This window comes from Haliotis cracherodii, unplaced genomic scaffold (assembly GCF_022045235.1).
Source record: "Haliotis cracherodii isolate W230 unplaced genomic scaffold, xgHalCrac1.p SCAF_10, whole genome shotgun sequence".
NCBI classification, from domain to species: domain Eukaryota; kingdom Metazoa; phylum Mollusca; class Gastropoda; order Lepetellida; family Haliotidae; genus Haliotis; species Haliotis cracherodii.
Genome location: NW_027266265.1, coordinates 21,852,944 through 21,875,040, shown reverse-complemented (window position 1 = coordinate 21,875,040; position 22,097 = coordinate 21,852,944). Strand labels below are relative to the sequence as shown.

Sequence of the window (22,097 nt, the reverse complement as noted above, 5' to 3'; positions counted from 1 at the left end):
CACACACACACATGTACAACTGAAAAAGCATTATTTATTGTTTATGAACCTGTTTACCCAAGAGTAGCAATGATGTGGTGCATATTAAAATGACATACAAGATTAATCCATTAAATTCCATTCAGTACTCTTAGGTGTACTCTTTAGCCTTGCCAGTACTCCTATATTGATATAACAAGGAGTTCATACTCAAGATGCTGAAAAAGTATCTGGAGCCCTGCTAGAATCTGTTGCACAACTATTTATACATAGTTGACAGTCAAGAAGACTTCTGTTGAAAATCTGAAGATTTTATAGTTTGATGACTGCCAAAATACAGGAATCATGTCAATGATGTAATAAAGGTTTTGTATTCATAGGAATAATAAATATCTGGATCACTCTTCCATGCGACTTTCACAGTGATAACAAAATCATACTAACAGGATTGTTTAGGAGCCTGTTTCAACGTACCTTTTTAAAAAAGTCTGATGATCTCTGTGTATACTCACATCTGCCTCACTGTCCTTCAGCTTTTGTTTTTTCTCTTTGACTTTCATCTCAAAAACTTGTTCCATCTCAGCCTCCATTTTCTTCATCTTGAGGTCATGCTCACGTTTCTCTTCTGCCATCTGGGTCAGTGGGTCTCTGTACAAAATCATCATAAGTTGCAAACCATAGCTGGCTACTAAAAACAATGATCCAGGAGATACTGAACACAATGGGTATCAGCTGGCTACGAAAAACAATGATCCAATAGATACTGAACACAATGACTATAGGCTGGCTACCATAAACAATGATCCAGTAGATACTGAACACAAAGGGTATCAGCTGGCTACGAAAAACAATGATCCAGTAGATACTGAACACAATGGTTATAAGCTGGTTACCATGCACAATGATCCAGAAGATACTCAACACGATGGTTATAAGCTGGTTACCATACACAATGATCCAGAAGATACTCAACACAATGTTTTTCAGCTGGCTGCCATAAAAAATGATCAACTAGATACTGAACACAATGGTTATCAATTGGCTGCCATAAACAATGATCCATCAGAAACTGAACACAATGGTTATCAGCTGGCTTCTATAACCAATGATCCAGTAAATGCTGAACACAATGGTTATCAGCTGGCTTCTATAACCAGTGATCCAGTAAATGCTGAACACAATGGTTATCAGCTGGCTTCTATAACCAATGATCCAGTAAATGCTGAACACAATGGTTATCAGCTGGCTTCTATAACCAATGATCCAGTGATCCAGTAAACGCTGAACACAATGGTTATCAGCTGGCTTCTATAACCAATGATCCAGTGATCCAGTAAACGCTGAACACAATGGTTATCAGCTGGCTTCTATAACCAATGATCCAGTGATCCAGTAAACGCTGAACACAATGGTTATCAGCGGACTTCTATAACCAGTGATCCAGTAAATGCTGAACACAATGGTTATCAGCTGGCTATTAAACACAATGATCCATCAGATGTTAAACATGATGATTATCAGCTGGCAACTGTAAACCATGATCCATTCGATTCTGAGCATACTTATTTCCAGCTGCAGATAAATACTGTCTCGTGACTTTTAACCATCCATAAATATCTTACTTTGTGAGTGAGCCTGGCTTAACCTTCCCATCTCCCCCAACAGGAGCCAGTTTGCTGTAGCGGTAGTTCTCATAGTGGACATTGTTGGTAACATCCTTCAAGTCCTGCATGTGAGTCCTAAAAAAAGTCCAAATACTCAATCTTTAGACCACCGAATACCTCCAGACAGCTCACCTGGATTGACTGTGCACTCCAAACATTATTCTTAAACTAGAAAGACATTAATTTGCATTACATATGAAAAACAAGTAGACCCATCCCCACTTTTTCCAGATCAAATGCAAAAAACTCCAATAGAAAACATAAATCATGAACCAATTCAGCTTCACCACATCAGGTGATATTTGACATCACACTTACCCAATGCAGTACAACTTTGAAACAGAAAGTCCCATGCATCTAGCTACCTTAATAACAAAGTTATAAACACTTCCATTTTAATAATATCACTTACTGTTGGGGAAAACCCCAAGGATTTATCCAGCATTCCAAACTAAGTGCCCTTGCCAGGCAATTGTGGATAACACTTTTATTTTGCTCAAATTGGTCAATTTTGATAACAATGCCATGATCACTTCTGGTTCAATAACATCACTTCTGGTTTATAAAAACACATGTCCAATGAAGTACAACTTTGAAACAGCAAGTCTCCATAGCTCTAGCTACCTTAACAAAGATACAAGCACTTCCAGTATAAAACTATCACTTATGTGTTTAGAAAACACATGCCCAATGCAGAACAACTTTGGAACAGAAGTCCTATATATACCGGTGGCTTCCTTAATAACAAAGTAATAAGCAGTTCCAGTTTAATTACCATGACCTTCAACCTCAAACTTCAACTGCCAAGAGAAAATTACTTGTTGCAAACTTAGTTGTTTTACATATATGAAGTCTCCATTCCATGCAAACATACTGAATGTAACTATTTACAAGTCATTTCATGAGTGAATGGCCTTCAAAGTGACCTTGACATTTGAAACAACCATTACATGTGACAGATGTATAGTCTATCTCAAATGCGATTTGGTACAAAATAATCCAAAATTTCATGAATTTGAACCATGAGTAACTTACCTTATGAGCATATTTCTCAGTGCTATGAAATCATTGTGTTCCAGGTTTTCAACTGAAAGATAGCATGTACATTATTAGAAATGATTTGAGGTGTTGTATAAACTAAAGCCCAGATGAATAAAAAAAATTGTACCAATTACGGTACAGATTTTGGTATAACAGATTTTATGGGGCCAAAATGGTTGGATGGAGGAGAAAAACACACAACCTTATAAATGATAAACATTTCGTGGGGTAACTACTCAGAAACCATGTTTTTTTACTCTAAGAAGCAAACCTTCTCAAAGCTGTAAATCAGGCCCAGCAGGTCATGTGTTCATGACATTCGCTAACAAATCACCAACTGTGTCAGTATTTTTCGTTTCAGCAATTTTCTTAATTAGAAAGCTGGACTGTGACCATGCTAGAGCACTTTTTAGACAAAAACAGTCATTTTCAGTCATGCAAAAATATATGCACAAAACAATAAGAAGCAAGAAGTGATTTGAGGGGAAGAGAGTGAGCAGCCCTCCAATAATTTTGTTTACCAGAAATTTGCTTCCCTTCTATTGAGAAATCAATCAATATTTTAGTGTTGAACAACAGCTAATAACCCAGCCTATTCTAACCCTATTCAACAACATGTTTTCTCTTGCAGCCCCACTATATAAAACACCATCCATGTTAAGGTTAGGCAAGTCAAAACTACAGTTGGAACACTGGAGCTACAATCAGTCATATGAAATTTCCAAAGAAATATATACATAAGGTCACTGCACTCTTTGAAGATGGAATCTAAAAAGCACTACAACTCGACCAAAAAGAATTATTAGCAGTCAAGCCCAAGTATGATAAAGTAAAAAAATCCATTTCCTTTGTATCCACCTATAACCAACGTAATAACATTAACGAAAACATTATATTGCTGCAAACCTCAAATTTTGAGTCTTAAGAAGATCTTAACCAAAGCCTGTTTTGCTATAAGAACTAAAAAAGAGTGGACTATTGATGACATAATTATTGTAATTGGCGCATGACATCATAATCAGTGTAACTTCATTCTCCCTGATGAGTGAGTGAGTGAGTATGGTTTTATGCCGCTTTTAGCAATATTCCAGCAATATCAAGTCGGGGAAATACCAGAAATGGGCTTCACACATTGTACCCATATCAGGAATCGAACCCAGGTCTTTGGCATGACGAGCGAATGCTTTAACCACTAGGCTACCAGACCCCACCCTCTCCCCAATGATACAAATGAAATGGGTACATAAATAGAAAAAAACAATGTAACTATGATGTCAAAATACTCTTCTTTATATGCGAAGTACTTTCTCTCCTTTTTAAAATCCTGTGTCAACTGTGTCAACTTGTACTTAGTCATCTAATCTGTGCACCCAATTAACAAAGCCTGCACTGCTTCTGATACTCGTGCGATAAAGATGTATCCTGAAATAGAATCATATCTGCCTGACCTCAAGCTCTTTACAGCAATATCCTCCTGTGCTCAACATATATTTCTTGGAAAGTTGATTGTACAATAAATAACTATATCTTTATGAACATAGATGACAACAGCTATCTGCAAGCAAATAGTGAACAGCAAGCTAATATACTTATTACCTTCACTTCGCTTATTTATTGCTATTCATGTACACTACTAAAGTATGTGGCTTTGTATAATAATTATGTGAATTCTGGCACATATATATCTATTAGTAAACTGATCATATCATCAATCAGTGCACCACTTATGAGCACACAGTGCTGTTTTTTGTGATCAATTCAAAATGGTACGGTTCACATCTAAGATGTTTTGGTCCACAAAATTTGAAGTCAGACATCCCAGAGGTTATTTTCTTTATTTGTGTCTGAAATGTTCAGTTTGTGTGAAGTAATCATGCATCTTATCAATTCATAAACGCTTTCGGAAACAGTGCCTTGTGGCAAAGGGGGACCATAGTAAGACTAAATATCTTTCCAAATGGCTTACTTTCATCACATTAAATTTTCAACATTAAATCAAAGTGAAAGTCTCAAATCCTTAAAGGGGAAGTGTACACGCAAAAATCACTTTCTTTCTTTTTCTAAACAAAACGCAATTTTAGAATTAGTTAGTATCTGTGTTTGAAAATATACACTCATTTTTTTTCACAGTGAAAGTAGGAAGCTCACAGTAGTGTGAAAGTGATATGCCGTTATGAGGCCTTCGTTTTACGAGCGAAATAGGCCTGAGTTATCCCCCTTAGATTATGACGTAATTGGTGCCAATTCAACTGGGTCCCTGTCTATTCTCAACGCAAAAGATATCAAGGACCAGTTTGCGGTAAAACAACATTGTCTACGACACACTCCGGCGCAGTGGTGACTCAGCATAACACAATTCTGGCTGGCATCTGAGATGCTAGAATCACAAAACTGTACCTACACCACGTGAAGCGGCTCTAACAAAGCATGATGACGTCATAATGTTTATCAATTGGCACCAATGACGTCATACTGCAAGGGACATAAGCCATGGTGTTTTTGTTATGGAAATAGAACACTTGGTAAATGTGAAAAATATAAATCGTTTTAGTGCAAAAATATGTTAATTAAATATGATGTTTTTATATTTTTGTCTATGACACTTCTATGTTAACACTTTTAATGTGGAAAAAGTACAAGAAAAAAAGGTTCATTTCCGTGTGAACTTGCCCTTTAAGAGTATTACCATATGCATCCACCAAGAGATGAAAATCTATAGATCTGTATCTGTACATTGAAAATGGATATCGCTTGACCATTATTGTCTATTGTAGATTTATGTTAAGGCATTAACATATAAGGATTGTCTGTGTATTTCTTTCGGTTCATTGAGGTATGAATCGGAAAACCGATGTGCCAACTGTATTAATCCGCATAGTGGATTCTTTCAAAATTTTGCACATCGGTTTTTCGATTCATACATCTATGAACCGAAAAAAATACACTGTCAATGCTTATAATTAAATTCGACAACGAAAAAATATCCGAAATTTAGATTTCAAAACATGCTGTAAATAACGCCATGAGTGGTGATTTAGTACTGTGTAAAAAATGGTGCATTTACGATGTACCTAATTTTTAGTGGTCATTTTCAGTATTTTTCAAAGTGAGGGTTGTAGAGGAGGGACATATATGTCCCTGTGGCATCCAGGGGGGTTAAAGCAAGTGCTGCAGAACAAATTACTTTCAGATGCAGGTCCTTGATATTGCATGTTGGTAAACAGCTATTTTCAGAGAAATGAATTTCAAAAATAGCATACTAGTGATCAAGGGTATCTGTCTTTTATGAAATCACCAATGATCATTCCAAAACGTCTCCGATAATTAAATATTGTTTAGAATGTTTTGGAAAATACACAAACACGAACGCCGAAGTGAACTTTCCGCCGATATTGGATAGTGTTTACAAAATCACATTTCACGTACACCGGTTTCAAGACACCTGTAACATTACGTATATTTCAAACTTAGCTGCTATACATACATCATTAAATTCCTCATACATTTTAGAATCAAATGACTAATGGTCTTTGTCACCAATACAAATTGCCTAGATGAAATCAAACAAAATCAGTTAGGTGTGAAAACCAACGCTGTGTTGGTATAACTGCACTTGTTTGAAATGTAAACAAAGCAAAATACAGATTTTACACAGTGTAGCATTTTCTCCCATTTTGAGCTATCCATTCGTCTATTCGTTCAAGATATTGGCTCAACATTTTCAGAATATGCATGGGAAGAGAATCGTAGGAAGAATTAGGGAATTCAAAACAGATACATTGCAATGATTTAATATTTTCAAAAGAAATTGTCAAAGTTACAGTCCTGTGTGACGCCATGACTGCCGCAAAATCACGCACAACGACAACAGTATTCATCAGAATTTCTGACTATTTCCGTTTGTTTTAATGAAAACTATAACAACAACTAACAGCACATAGGTTGTCAGAATGTTTCTGATTACTTACATGTCACATTTATGTATATATACGATCCCTGAATCAACGCAAGTCCCCTCGTAAAATCCTGCTTACTGTTGACAGTGAACACGCCATCTGGTAATAGTCAGACACAGGTAGTGATGTCATATGTCAACATTGTTGTACATATTTGGTAATTTCTTTGAGGTGAAGGTCCTTGAATGAGAGTGCACACGATCATTGTATCATACTGTTTACAGTTTCACTTATGATGTAGATTTTGCATATCTTTTATACATTTTTTCACACAAATAATTTCACTTTGGATATTTATCAATGTTTAAAATGATATACGGAAATATAGGCCACAACATGTATGAACGAACCTTTGATAATCTCCTGTTTGTTTGAACATTGTTTACATAACAATTGATAGGTTTATAGTGCCGAATACGATATTTCTTTCCTTTGGACAAGTGTTACAATATGAAGTGTAAATGTAACTGCAGCATGTACGTATTTCTTGGGATGTGTAATAGTCAATATTATAAGTTCATATAACCAATGTCCATGAATAGCCATTTCATTTTATTTTATAACTAAAACTGAATATATTACTTTAACAAAATGGATAATATTTTTCGTTCAAATATATGCACACATTTCTGAAAGAATGGTCTTGGTCTTGGAATTGTTTTTTCATGTCGTTTGATACACAGAACAGTGATATCTAATGATTCCTCTCGTTTTGAATTATTTAATCAATGGGTTCATTCTTTTTTCAATATTGTGATCACAGGATATTAAACTGTTTACTTTATTTCTCCAGGAATTGTAAAATGTATAAAAATAAAACCCTTGGCAGGTACCCCATTGGTTCAACCGTATACGATTATCCTGAGAATTCTATACCCATAGACGTTTCTTCGAATCTTTTATTGTGTAATTCTGAGACGAGATGAAGAGAAATAATAAGATAATAATGAACAAATATATGTCCAATATTGAATAGAATTTTGATTGTTTTGAAATATTCTTTGGGGTATTTCACTACGTAAATTGATGCCAAACAGGTGTGTGTCTGGTCCAATTAAGATACATGATAAACTATCTAACTGTTTACATATTCAAGACATTGTTTACTTGGTGAAAGCAGTCATTTAATGTTGTGTCGAAAAAGCGTCAAATTCTGTTTTACACATCGAGATTTTCCATAGCATGAACGAAAATTAGGGAAGATATATATTAATCAAAATACCAGTGTCGTCTTTCTTCTACGTTATCGAAGACATAGAACCAGCCATGATGTCAAAAGGAATGGTGTTATTTTTGGGGTATTTCATTACATTTGATGATAAGGCTTGTGCTCCATTAATAATGGTGCAACATTAGTCAAATTACACCTACACAATCAGTTATAGTTATAAGTTATAGGTTAGATAGGGCAATCCATTTCCCTATTACCTCTTTTTAATGAAGTACGATTTCATAATTTTTCAGTTTCAATATAGATATTTGTGCTTGAATAGTCAGGTTCTTCGTGAACACAGCACCACGAAAATATATTGTCCATATACACAGCTAATTCTCACCATGTGACCTGAGTTACAATAAACTAGTGCTAAGCATAGCAGAGTAGCAGAGTTTAAGCCCCCTTTTCTTTGTATGTGTGTAACCTCTCTGTCGCCTTTTAACGTCATAGAGAAAAATCAGTTTTCGTCATTTACGGCATGCTATTTTTTTGCATTGAATGTATGTCGTTACACATACGCATTTAACTCCATTTGATATGTCGTTATGTCGTTCAGATATTAGGCAGTATTTTGTTCGCTCACAGTTTCTGTACAGCTTCTAAATTAAAAAAATCATCACACTGTACTTTTATCTGTATACGATAAAAACCGGAGAAATATACTGTTTTTTTCAACGCAGAATAAATTCTCGGACAACACTTAGAAGTGTCTTTTTTAAAAAATAATTTAATACTTGCAGTTAAATTTACACCATCAAATAGGAAATTTAATATTCCCCACCTCTGCATAATTTTATAGCCAGAGGTAGATCCAGTGCCGCGTGAGCGCAATTTTCACACAACATTCACTTTACTGATCTTAGGAAAACGTGTGTCAGAAAAAAACTCGGCATCCAGAGGGTTAAGGTCTTCAGACATATTTCCTAATGCTATTTATTTACCTTGTCACTAAAAAGCAGTTACCAATTGTCTGTGTGTGTGTGTGTGTTATTTATATTCGCTGTAGAGACAAATGGCAGTGCAAGAATAATATTTTCTTTAAAAATAATATTCATAGAAGTGTGCTGACAGAATGATTTGGTCTTTTTGTACACTCATTGATAACAGCCTGTTAACAACAGTGTTTTTTTTGCTATCTGTGCTGTCACAGTGGAAGTATTGAAGTAGTTATTGCTCAGGGCACATCCATTGGGTCCACTGTTGCTATCTATTTAGACTTAACTCAACCCTACAGTTGTTCAGTCTGTTGTGAGAAAAGAAGAGTAAAGAAGTATTCTATGCCACTGCTGACCTTCAAAGAACTTTGTTATTCACAATGTCCTCTCTGAAGGTTAGTCTGGTCATTTGGTATCGTAATCTTACAGGTATAGCTGTTTCAGATCATAGCTCAACTTAGCTGTTTTGCCCTGCTTTGTTGTTGAGGGGTTTAAAGGTTGCTGTTTAATTTGTTGAAATTATCCTACCTTCAACTAAATTTTGAATTTTGAGAAAACTAGGCTTGACCTCAGTTTGCCTACACTCTAATTCACCTACACCTATATTCGCATACACAACAAGTAAACACTACATTATTGACCCCTATTTGAAAATGGGCACTTCCAGTTTTCAATGGAAGCCATTATTCAAACTTTAGCTGAGATGCTTAAACTGAAGAAACAATTACAGGATTAATGTGCCTTGTACATGACTATGATTACATGATTATCCAAACTGCGAGGTTTCTTGTGTTGTTTTAACATTTTCTCAACCTTCTTGGAGTAGTTGATCTGTTATTAATATAAAGTGATTATCGAAACTGCTTGGTTTCTTCTGATGTTTACCATTTTTTCAGGATTCCTGTTGTAGTTGTTCCAGTACTCACAAACATCTTTGTTGTATCTACGTCTTTGTTGTTATTGTCAGTTCAGAACTAGCACTAGGAGGGCAGCAGGTTCTACATGAAAGATTTCTGTACATATTGAACGTGAAGCACCAGATTGCTATCCACTGGGAAAGTAAGGTAGAGGGCTGCAATACTTGATGTAGTACTATTGGTGATCACATCACCAGTACCACTGAACGCAGCCATCCTCCTGCAGATGAGAACCAGATCCGTTTGATGAGCCATGATGGCCATACTCACGTCCAGAGAGTTGCAACCTTACCTCTTCTGCCAATCAACCAAGTGCAGGCTGCATGGCTTGATGTCATGAACCAGGGTCCAGATAGAAGGAAAATTGTTCAATTTAACGACTGTCATGGCAACCTTGGTTGACAATGACGCATGCAAGTGCAACTGTTTCTTTTCTTTATGTTATCATTTATTTATGTGTTAGTCCATTTCCCGGAAGGTTGGAGGTAGTGTGACAAAGAAGATAGGTCCTTGCGATGATCCTGGGTGAAAAAAAAGAAATGCTGTTTCCGACTCAAGTCCACTTTTTACAGGACCATTGCCACTGTCAAGTGACAGATTGTGATGTTACATCCAATCCACATTACTGCTCGTCACCTGAGCTAACAAATAGTATTTCTGAAACTATAGCGGGGAGGCAAGTCTACGACGGGTGGGTCCTCAGACGTAGTAATGCAACATAAGTATACAAATGTAAAAAGTATTTAGCTTTTACTAAATCTTTTACGGATCCTGCATTACTCCTTAAGCCATCTGTATCAGATGGTATGGTGGTGGGTATATTGAGTCAGAAACCCCAATAATTGAGAACTATCGAATGACAAGATGTCTACGAAACTGTAAGGAGGAAAAAACATGTAACGCTGGACGGGAGGGCTGCATTGATGTTATTTACAGACAGAACATGAGAACTGAGTATAAGGCCATGTAAACAATCAGTAAAACGGAAGATTAGCGTAAGCTTAAATCTTTACATACTGTGTTACCAAAAGCTGACAAAATGCTTGATAAATAGATAGTACTGCGCGGGACGGTTAAGACTGGCTCTTGACATAACGAGTTCATTATTTGCGTTGGGGGTTAGTTACCTGCTGTACTACAACAAGAGGGCCAAAACTACGAACGCCTTCGATGTCTTTGAGTGCCATACCGCATAAACTGTGTCGGGACCTCCAAAAACATCCTTCCATGATTGCTCTAATAGAACAGTTGCTGTGTACAGCCATGATTGAGGCTACCACTCTGATCTCATGAGGATTGTTTGCTCTTGACAGATCAAGGTTTGCAATCTCTTAAGCCTCAAGGATGACTGCGCGTAATCAAAGAAATATGGTGTTGTGACTAACTTCGGTTGTGGGATACGGGAAATAAATAGAGGTTATCACGCGAGTGTGTTTGGGGATGGTAAATATCCTGCATTAGGAATAAACATTGTATTTAGTATGAGACGTCACGGTCACGGCCACGGTCAGACGTTGTTGACAGTCGGTCTGTCCTGTCATAACGTTAAGAAGTGTAGTCAGATGTACACACAGCGACAAAACGAAATAAGGTAACAATTCAAACATAATTCGGCCAAATCCCACTATTTTAATTTGTGGAGTAGGTTTCAAGCCGCAGAGGTCTACAAGCACAGATATGGCAACTGATCCCGCTTGGCTAGGCCTTGTACACTCGCAAAATTGTGTCGAAATTTATATCTCCAAAGTTGCCAAACTTATAAAATGCCTTAGCTACGTCACAGTTAGACAGACTGTTCTTTTGATAATGACAGCAATTATCCTTGTAGTTTATCCAGATTCCCAATGGTTAATTCTGACTCGATCGCCGAATGACGAGGGCGACGCCATGTTTGTTTATAAACAGTCCCTACTTGACCTTTGATATTTGCATCTCTATCCGCATATGAGCCCAACCGATATCGTTTTTATACGTTGGCTTTATCCTGCCGAGAAACCTACCCATTATATGAAAATCACCGTTTCCGCGAACCACGCTGAGCTTTAGAGCGGCGGATGAAAGGCTAGTAGTGCGTGCACAGGGCACAAGAGATGTTTAAGCCTCATCTTCGACCCCCATAATAGTACAGATTAGTGGAATGGTGAAGGACCAAGGTGTACTGGGTGATGTCAACTTGCTCACCTATGCTGCAGTGGCTAAAGCAAAGAAAAATATTGTTTTCTTGGTGAGGTTATAAAATGAGGATGCGTTCAGGGGTTTGAAGGGGGCCTGCGCAAACCTTCAAATCACACGCAGGAGGATGAAATTTGGCATTCTGATCCTCGAGCATGAAAGGGCATGGTTAGGTCTGTAGTCATTGTGCGAACGGCCAACACAGAATTAAGAGCTACCAAGTAATATGTTGTAATGGTGCTAACCTTCAATTGTTTTTTGGTATGCAAGTATTCAGCTAAGAATTGAGGTGACACTTTAGTGGGATCTTGGTTCTTTTCCTTATAAAAGGTTTTGAATGATCACCACATGTGATCATATACCCCACCTGGTAGAAGGCAATGTGCCAAAAAAATGGCCTTAGTTGCCCACACCAAATAGCCCTTCGCGCTTAATGCCATTTTAAGACGAACCAACATGCAGATGAAATCTGCCTGGTGTTGGGTGAGGTAGCTTGTTGTGAGGGTGGACGAGTAGGTACGACCACTCTGTGAGGGGTAGATGATTGTCTTCTGCAAGGCTTTTCAGGTTGACGAACTACCCACTCGCCGGCCACAGAGGCACGACCAAAGTTAGAGCAAGGCTATTTGTTTCTTTGATCTTTTGTATTAGCCTGGGAAGTAGTAAAGGAGGTGGAAAAGCCATTCCCAGGGGATGCTAAATGCGTCTACCGCCCAAGCCTGTGGATCCAGGGAGCGGGGAGACATACGTCAGTTAGTTCTGATGAGTCGCAAATAGGTCGAAGCGCTGAAGCACCAGTTGGAACGCCATTGAGTGAAGTTTCCACTTCGTGGGAACCATCCTGTCTGGTTTGGATAGGGTGTCGGCCAGGATGTTCCGACATCCGGGGATGTGCTGGACTATGAATTTTAGTCCTAGACAAACCACTAGGGGAGCTTTAGCTGTGGACAGTAAGTTGAGTACGAAAGCATCCTTCAGTTTTGCCCAGTTCTGCCAGAAGATGCTCAGTCTCCCACCTATGCGGGTTTTGACAATTCTGTCAACTAGGGGTGGGAGTTTCCAGTCAGGATTGTCCAACGCTTCTATGTTTCCTCCTCTTATCCCCACCTCTGCCTTGGAATTTTCCACGGGTGGACTGAGACACAGGCTCCAATGCCTTAAGAGTGGTTTTATCCCGAGTATAATTAGAGACCTTAGTATGTGTGTCGGTGACTTGAAAGTCTACCACAGTCTGAAAATGGTCCATCCAGTTCGGGGTTAACCTCCGATAAATCCTGCTCCATTGCACAGATTGAGGTTGCTAGCGCGGATAATGGTTTAAGTATACGCCCGATTTCAGTTTAGATGAAAGGAAATCTGAGACTTTGAGCATGGTTGGTCTTGAAGAGCCAGTCATCTTCCAAAACAAGTCCTCATCCAAAGCGTAAGTCTGGTCCGCTACAGCGAAGGCATATATATAGGGAAATTGTCCTTCCTAAATTTTGGCGCTTTGATCGTGCAAGTGTTAGTCTCGAAAAATCCTTGTCTAGCACCCTAACCATATCCTTGAGCATATGATCTGCTGGTATAGATAAGGTCTGTGACCAGATGCTATCCCTCTTATTGAGTGAGTGAGTTTGGTTTTACGGCGCTTTTAGCAATATTCCAGCAATATCACGGCGGGGGACACCAGAAATGGGCTTTGTACATTGTACCCCTGTCGGGAATCAAACCCGGGTCTTTGGCATGACGAGTGAACGCTTTAACCACTAGGCTACCCGACTGCCCACTATCCCTCTTATTGACCCAGGCTCCGGGGGAAGGTGCCACTGACGGGAGGCGGTACGCCATCAACTCAGGATTCTACAGGAACAGCGGTGAAGGCTGAGTGTACTAAGGTTGCGCTACTAGGTAAGCACGAGGTGCAGTGCTAAGCAGATAGAGTGTCGATGACATTGCAGGCTGAGGCTGTAGTCAGTGTTGATGCGCTCGAGAAGGTGTAGGAAGATCCTGCGCTCATTGCAAGCCCTTGTGAAGAGATGCCAGCAGGTGTCGACTGTATCGTGGCTTGTGCCGAGACCGTCACTGTGGAGGCCATGGACGCCTGAAAATTTGAGACAGGTGCAATACTCACGATTGAGCCCAATGCCGTAGTACATGGAGGTGAATGAATGTCACTACAACCGGGGTGGTAATAACCGGGTACTGGAGGGCGGTAATGTCCTGCGACTGAGACATCTTCATCACAACACGATGGGACTGCTGTAAAATATATTTGTCTGTGACCTGTCTACAAATGGAGAAACTAGGTGGAGAAAGAGGTGAACAAAGATTACATTTAAAATTTGGAGTGCCTACTTGAGTGCAGTCCAAGCAATGTGGATGAGCATCTTTAGAAGATTTTTACCACAATAATTTGTACACCTTGAGCATACTGATGATAAACACATGGTTTCAATTGGCAAAGGTGTATCAAAATACAAACATGTAATCAATATACTGTAACGCCAAAGGCTACAGGTATCTAAACATACATTGACATGTTAATACCTAGCTTAGAATTGCAAACAAAATTGGATACCTACCTTGGAGGTAAACAAATGTAACGCTAATTCAAAATGGCTGTCTTTTTATGTAAAAAAAACAACACCCGCATATTAATTCACATTCAAGTGAAAATAATATGAAAGGAATACCTCACCCGTCACAGACTAAATTAGTGTAGTAGCAGGATGCCAACCACCAATTTAAGCAACAGTTGGAGGAGCAGTGCGACACACGACATTCTTTGAGCACGACGAGCAGTAATATGGATTGGATGTAACATCACAATCTGTGACATGACAGTGACAGTGGTCCTGTAAAAAGTGGACTTGAGTCGGTAACAGCATTTCTTTTTTTCACTCAGGACCATCGCAAGGTGCGGCCTTCTTTGTTGTAAGGTAAGCAGTAAATGCATTAAGGAGTAATGCAGGATAAGTAAAAATTATTACTCTTATCCAAGATTTAATTCAATTTCGGTGAAATCGCATATGAACTGCAGGCTATATTGGATCGCATTGTTTTTAAGTATTGTAGCATTTCACTGCCGGGGAATGTTGTTCATGACATGGAATAATTGAAGACGTTTTTTTTTTAAGATGAATAAAAACAAAATGTGCGGCAGATTTTATGATGATGCGTGCGGTGCTTGAGGACCAAGACTATTATATTTATTGGGCACTTTTTCGTAGAAACATTCGTACCAAGTTATAGTATCACTAGCCCAGCAGAGAAGTTGAGTTAAATGTAGTGTTTAAAACACAAGGGACCAGAGAAATCAGTTTGTTATATATGTTGTTTGTTATGTATCACATTTTCGCTCAAAAACGTCCACCATCTTGGACAAAAACAACGACACAATACACGCAATTGCAGCAGTGACTTGTATAAGCAGTGACCACTTCAATGCCTTCAATTAATAACATTTCATAACATTCCTTCAATAACATTAAATTCATAACATTTTTAGAACATTGTTTATCAAATATCTATTTCTATTAGCATTTCACGATTTACATATGGGAAGATGTATGGTCAGTGATTTTGCTCTCGCCTCATTTTGCTGACTGCATTCGTGAAACTGCATCACTGAGATCAGCCGAGCTGTGCAATGATGTCATCTCTGTTGACTTTTGTGTATTCATGAAAATTCAAGAAGATTAACACAAAGCAAGTTCATCAAGGATGAATCGTCACCGCTGATTGTGTTGATTCACCGCAATTGTGTTGATTCGCCATTTATTGTGTATAGCCAATTGTCAGTGACACTTGACTCTAAATAAGATTTCTCAGTTCACTATACACATCACTAATTAGTGGTATTTCGGCTTGTTGGGGATCAGAAGAAGATGATGCACTGTACAGAATAAAATTGCTGTATAGCTCGGGTAGATGTGTTCAGTGTCCGGCCAGCATGACCTATGAGACATTTAAGTCATTAAAAATCGTAAAAGATATATGGATTAAAAGAAAACACAATAAGCGAGTATGAAAAAATAAAATATATAAACGCAGTATAAGCAGACCCAGTCTTGCACCTTCAACCCCACTTAACTTACTTACACAATCATCTCACTATATCTTTGCCAACCCTCGTATTCCCGCACTCACGCACGCGAATACACACACATCTTTCCCCACCCCAAATCTATGCAACCATCTACGTCAGCCCTCATGTATCCATGATCATGCTTACCCCTCCTGGCCCTCCTCACCATTCCCCTACATTCATAACACTATATAACTTTATCTGCCCTAATCTTTACATACACGCACACCCCTCACCATACCTCTGCATCCACCCCACAATAACTATGCCAGCCCTTGTGTATCCATGTTCTTGCTCAAATATCAGTTCACTATATACTTTAGTTCGCCTTTGAGAGTTTGTAAAGTATGTAAATTTTATATGTATACAGGAGATAATTGGGGATTTTGTAACAGTTCAATGTATCTGTTTGTTCGCTCCGTGTTCTACTGTCTATTCTAAGGCCATAAACAAATGTTTTGCAAGTCACATGATCTATGCTACAAACCTTTTACGCATTTCTTTCCTTGAGAATAAATAATTTGCTTAATACTTTTTCTTACATTACAAATAGCTCTTGAGAAGAGCCAAGAAACATCACCTTCTACAAGTCCCCAAGGATATTGCCGACCTCGGACCCTCTTGCCACCAGCCTCAATAACACGGTTACTGCCAACCACAGCGAATGGTACTCGGTCCTGGAAAAAAATAATTTCCTAAATGGTATAGCTTTTGTAGTGAAAAACACTCAACTTAATTTACGAATTTTAAACAAACAAATTGATGAAATAACATAGATATTTCAGTCTTGCTTGACAACAGTATAAGGATCTATACCAAAATGATTCTATAATAGTATATTAAAAATGTTCAGCATAAATTTTGTCAACTTTGTCATGTAAACTTATGTTCATATGTGCAACAAATATGTATTTGTCATTGCCATGTGACCCACTTAGTTCTCACAGCTTTGTTGATTGATGGCTTGCGCCAGCAGATTGCAACTGCTTCTGTTAGTTCCCTTTTGGATTTGCACATTTTCCCAAATGTTGTGATTAGAGCAGTTGACGATGTGGTCTTAGATGTTCCTGCCATTGGTTTTCAATAGGGAACACTACAAACCAACAAGAACCTAAAGGTGTTGTCTACAAAATTAGTTGTGATGCGGCAACACCTATGTTGGTGAAACTTCCCTCCCCATAAGTGTCAGAATTAAAAAATATCGAAAATCAGCTCGAAAATCAGCCATCTCAGACTATATCATCAACTGCCCTAATCATAACATCATGTGGGACAATGTACAAATCCTATCTAACAATCTCCATGACTTCACCAAACAAAAAAAAAAAGAAGCAGTTTAAATCCGCCAACACAAGCCATCAATCAACAGAGATCAAGGATACCTAATCCCATCTGCCCACAATGCCTATCGTCTTTAATTAATCCTATCAGCACTGTATACAGTATTTATGCCCCATTGTGTACAGTTGGCCTCTCTCTCTTATCAATCAACCATTAGCTTCTTTCTGTTTTAACTGTATCATCAACCATTTGTTTTGGTTGTTAATCCCTTTCATGTATACCCCCATACTGCTTTTGTTAATCCTTATAAGATGTCACTCTTGCTTGACAACAGCATAAGGATCTATACCGAAATGTCATATCATAATAGAATAAAGAAGTAATCCATAAGATATCTTATCTTTACTTACATTACTTATGCCCCAGTCATTTGGAATCAGCAAGAATCAAGCAGAACCATCAGAAATGAAGAATTTTCAAGATTTGTGCCACCATCGGGAGGGAATTTCAAATTGACCAGGCTTTGTAAGAATGCCGTTCAAATACTTAGAATGCGCAAGAACCCACCTCAAATGATTCTTGCACATTCTGCATGTATTAGCTCTCGAATGCAGCTCGAATGTAGTTGGAACACAGTAGGAATATTTAGAATGCTGCTAGAATGCAGTCAGAATATTTACAATGCACTTCGAATGCCATAAGAGTGCGGTAAGATTGGTGCCTGAATACCACCCGAAGTCTGGTTGGAAGGTGTGTCAAATGCTGTACAAATTCACCTCGACTACAGTCAGCATGCACCCGGAATGGGTGCCGAATATGGTCCAAACGTCCAAGAATTCAAATAGAATGCTGCTCGAATACTTAGAATGTACTGCAAATGTACTTAGAATGTAACATAAATCATTCAAAGTGCAATCCAGCTGAATTCTTTTAATACTGAAATATCGGCAGCAATCGAGATGCATTCTGGCTCATTCGAGGCGCATTTGGGACATTCTGGCAGAATTTGAAGCGGCATGGCGTTTCGATTCTCCCTCGAATACGATCAGAATGTTTCAAATTCTGTTGGAATACCGTAAGAATATTTAGAATGCAGTGAGAGAATACACTTCGAATGCCGTTTGATATTTCTCCACTTCAAATGCACCTCGAAAGTTTTGACCATGAGCACAAGAATGAATTTGGAATGCACTTCGAATATCAACGAATAAACAAAGAATTTTCATTTTGTCATTCTGGGTCATTCTGTCTCTAGTGTGACAAGGGTTTTACCAACTTCTAAAAGTGCCAATCAAACAGTTCATGTTTTGTGCTTTTCTACCAACATCTTACCCTGAGTTTTTTCTGGAGTTTGTTCTCTTCATCATCATCACACTCTGGGAACTCATATATTTTGATCTTGTGTTGGGCAATTTCATTTAATATCTGCAAATAGGTTAAAAGAGAGTACAATCATAACATGAAACATGCAAACTCAAATTATTTGCTGAAACAAAAGCAACCGCTTGACAGCATTTCCTCAAGGCCCCTGAAATTATTACATACCCCCATTGGTTTAAACATATTTATTTCACAAAAATGAGAAACTGGATTGGTAAACAAGCGAAGCGCTGATGTTAATACCGCTCCATTACACATAAGACTTAATACAATAAATACATCAGTGAAGATTAGATGTAACAATTGAATTGTGACAAGCTAGATGTGTATATATAATAAATATATTTGCAGTTTATATTAAACAATTCATTTACTTAATTGAAAATCTGCCAGTTTTTAATATGAAATTTTGAATAGAATCTAATGTTTGGATTTTCTTCTTTCTTATTCAAATGCAAATTTCCGCATAGCACTGTTTGTAAAGAGTAAGTGTGTTGTTAAAAACACATTTCATTCTGAAGAACATAGTAATTTGTACAAAAAGAAGTGTAAAGCATCTTCAGTATGATATCCCCAGGAACAAGTTTTAGTTCTAAAAAATTAGCTTGTTCATAAGTACAGTTATTCCAAATATGATAAAATTGGTAAAATAAATGATTTGCACATAGTTTCTAAGGTAGTTCGGGATAGACAATATTTTTAACTTTTTAAACAATTAACCAGAGGACAACATTTGCTTGCAATATCATCAATGTGCATTTTCCATGTACAATTACTTTCTAAAGTAATACCTAGGTGCTTATGACTTTGTACATCTTTCATTTCTGTACCATTCATATATAAGTTAGGTTTGCGACTAGGAATTAATTTAATAGATTCAGTTTTATCGGGACTAAATTTAACTTGCAATCTAGCAGCCAATTCTGAAATTCATTATTGAGATTATGAGCAGCTATATCAGGATCTTCTATGATCACATACAAATGATCATCAGCAAAAAGTCTTAAATTACTATTTATTCCTTCAACAATATGATTGAAATTGATAATAAACAATAATGGTCCCGTGACCGAGCCCTGTGGAACACCTTTTGGATCTGAGCTATAGCCATTTATAACTATCTTTTGATATCGATTTTCTAAGTACCTATCAAACTATCTCAATAAATTTCCACAGATACCATAATGTTTTAGCTTATAAATTATTCCTTTTTACCAAACTTTATCAAAAGCTATACTTATGTCGCAAAATACAGCTCTAACTTCCTTATCTTCATCTAAAGCCTTTGCAATAAAGTCATAAATATGTCAAATGATTTGAGGTGGAGTCACTCTGCGTGAATCCAGATTGTAGGTTAGTGAGCACATTATTATTCCTTAAATAGTCATACACATGTTTAAATATACATTTTTCAAATATCTTTGCGAAACAACTTGTGAGCACAACCGGTCTGTAATTTGTACATTGATTTACGCTATTTTACTTATGACCAGGAATTAATAGAGCTTCTTTCTATAGTGATAGGAACATTGCTCGTTGAAGAGAGAAATTGTATAGTTTAGTAAGGATTGGGGCTAAACTGTAAGCTGTGTTTTTAATAGTCAGGCAGCTTAGCAAGATGATGGGTACATGCCAAATAAAAGCACCAATTTTGTTCCACATGCTCTCCATTACCATAGGTTTCAATTTTTTATGGGAGCCACTTAATGAAGGTGGCAGATGGTGGCCATCTTGGATTTCCAAAATGGCCACCATGTAAAATCTATAAGTGCCAATATCTCGGCTTACATGACACTTAAAAGGTCAATATTAGGGTCAAAATATATACTGAACAACAAAAGTTCCTGTCACATTGAATAAGATTTAATGCAAAGTTATGTTTTTTACCAAATCTGAAACAATTTCGGTTTGCAACAGATAATAGACTCCTGTAAGTGTTCAAATGGTTTATTTGCCATACTGACTTCAGAAAATGCGTGATTTCATTAAAAAACAAGAACATGCCAAAATATCAATAAACAAATCAATAGCGTGTGTCCACCTCTGGTTGCGATGCAAGCAACACATCTTAGTCTCATGGAATGGACCAGGGAACCGTTACCGACAAAGGCTATAGGACTAGTAAGTGAGTGAGTATGGTTTTACGCCGCTTTTAGCAATATTCCAGCAATATCACGGCGGGGGACACCACAAATGGGCTTCACACATTGTACCCATGTCGGGAATCGAACCCGGGTCTTTGGCGTGACGAGCGAACGCTTTAACCACTAGGCTACCCTACCGCCCCTATAGGACTAGTACCAATTTCTTACGCTGAAACTGGCATGCCAGTAATGTGGACTAAAAGGGCTGATTAATGCGTAAAATGGAAATTACTAACAAGACCAGCTAATGGCAGTCATGTTTAGAATATAATCAGAACTCCATGTGCACAGCATCAAAGACACCACTGATGTGATCTTCCCAGTCAGAGACTTCACCCACATGTCTAAATCCCAAGTCTAGTAAAACTCTTTCCGGTTTAGTAAGCTCAGCAAATATAGTCTGAATAATAATGCTAAATTCTACTGAAAATAACGGAAAGAGCCAAGTTTGAGCTCATTGTCTCAAAAGTGTTTATCACAGACTGTTACCCACACAAAGTTTCATCTTTACAGGCCTTACAATTTCAAAAGAAGTGAAAATGTACGACAGAGAGACAGATATTTAGACAGACATATGACTAAGAAAACAATTTTTAAAGGTTTCTTACAATTTAAAATATTTTGTCTGTTATTAAAACAAGAATCTACAATGATATTCAATGCTATGAAAAAAATTATAATGGGTAAACAAATCCTCCAAAAGTTTTAGGTTCATCTCTGGTCAATTTGGAGAAGTAAAACTCTCAAAGGGCACGTAAAGTCAACATAGCAACTTTGCAGATTTTAATAGCTTTGTAGAATTTTCCTATTCAGAATATTCTATGAGTAATACGTTACCACTGTCATACCGAGGGTGTTATCTCCCACAACTGCTGCTATAGCGAAATCTACCACAGAGATCTCAATTACCTCATGCAGCACATGCGTAGCCACCTAGCGGCCATGTGACACCCTTCACTCTTGTCTCTAGCGAGAGCATGTGCTCAGGGCACGTACGGACGGACAAGCATCAGCCAAGTGGTAACATATTACTTACAGAATATTCCGAATGGGAAAATTCTACAAATTACATTAAGTAATACGTTACCACTGTTATACCGAGGCTGATTACCACAGTAGGCGGTGGGGAGCACCTACAACCCGAACCTGACTGCTGGTGTTCCTTCCGACCAGCGGAAGTAAACAACAAGGCAGAAGCACTCAATGCGCATGCTCCTAGCTTGGCGTTACACTATAGGAATACCAAAGCACTGTCAAGCGCATACCGTAAGGCTCAATCGTCTTTGCCAAACGATTGGTGACTCTAAACGGCCCCACTGGATAGGTATTTCATCGCCGCAGCG

The 22,097-nt window shown here is 38.0% G+C and overlaps 1 protein-coding gene across 2 annotated transcripts in view; it reads right to left on the bottom strand.

Annotated features, from left to right (window-relative positions):
- Positions 1-22,097, bottom strand: part of LOC139454192 (septin-7-like) — a 133,805-nt gene that overhangs the window by 16,325 nt on the left and 95,383 nt on the right. For both annotated transcript variants that reach the window (XM_071235760.1, XM_071235759.1), the window contains exons 7-11: positions 18,563-18,655; positions 16,530-16,626; positions 2,679-2,730; positions 1,602-1,718; positions 492-627 (exon numbers count right to left, since the gene is read on the bottom strand). In XM_071235760.1, the coding sequence (XP_071091861.1) occupies positions 492-627; positions 1,602-1,718; positions 2,679-2,730; positions 16,530-16,626; positions 18,563-18,655 (495 nt within the window). The remainder of the gene's footprint in view (positions 1-491; positions 628-1,601; positions 1,719-2,678; positions 2,731-16,529; positions 16,627-18,562; positions 18,656-22,097) is intronic.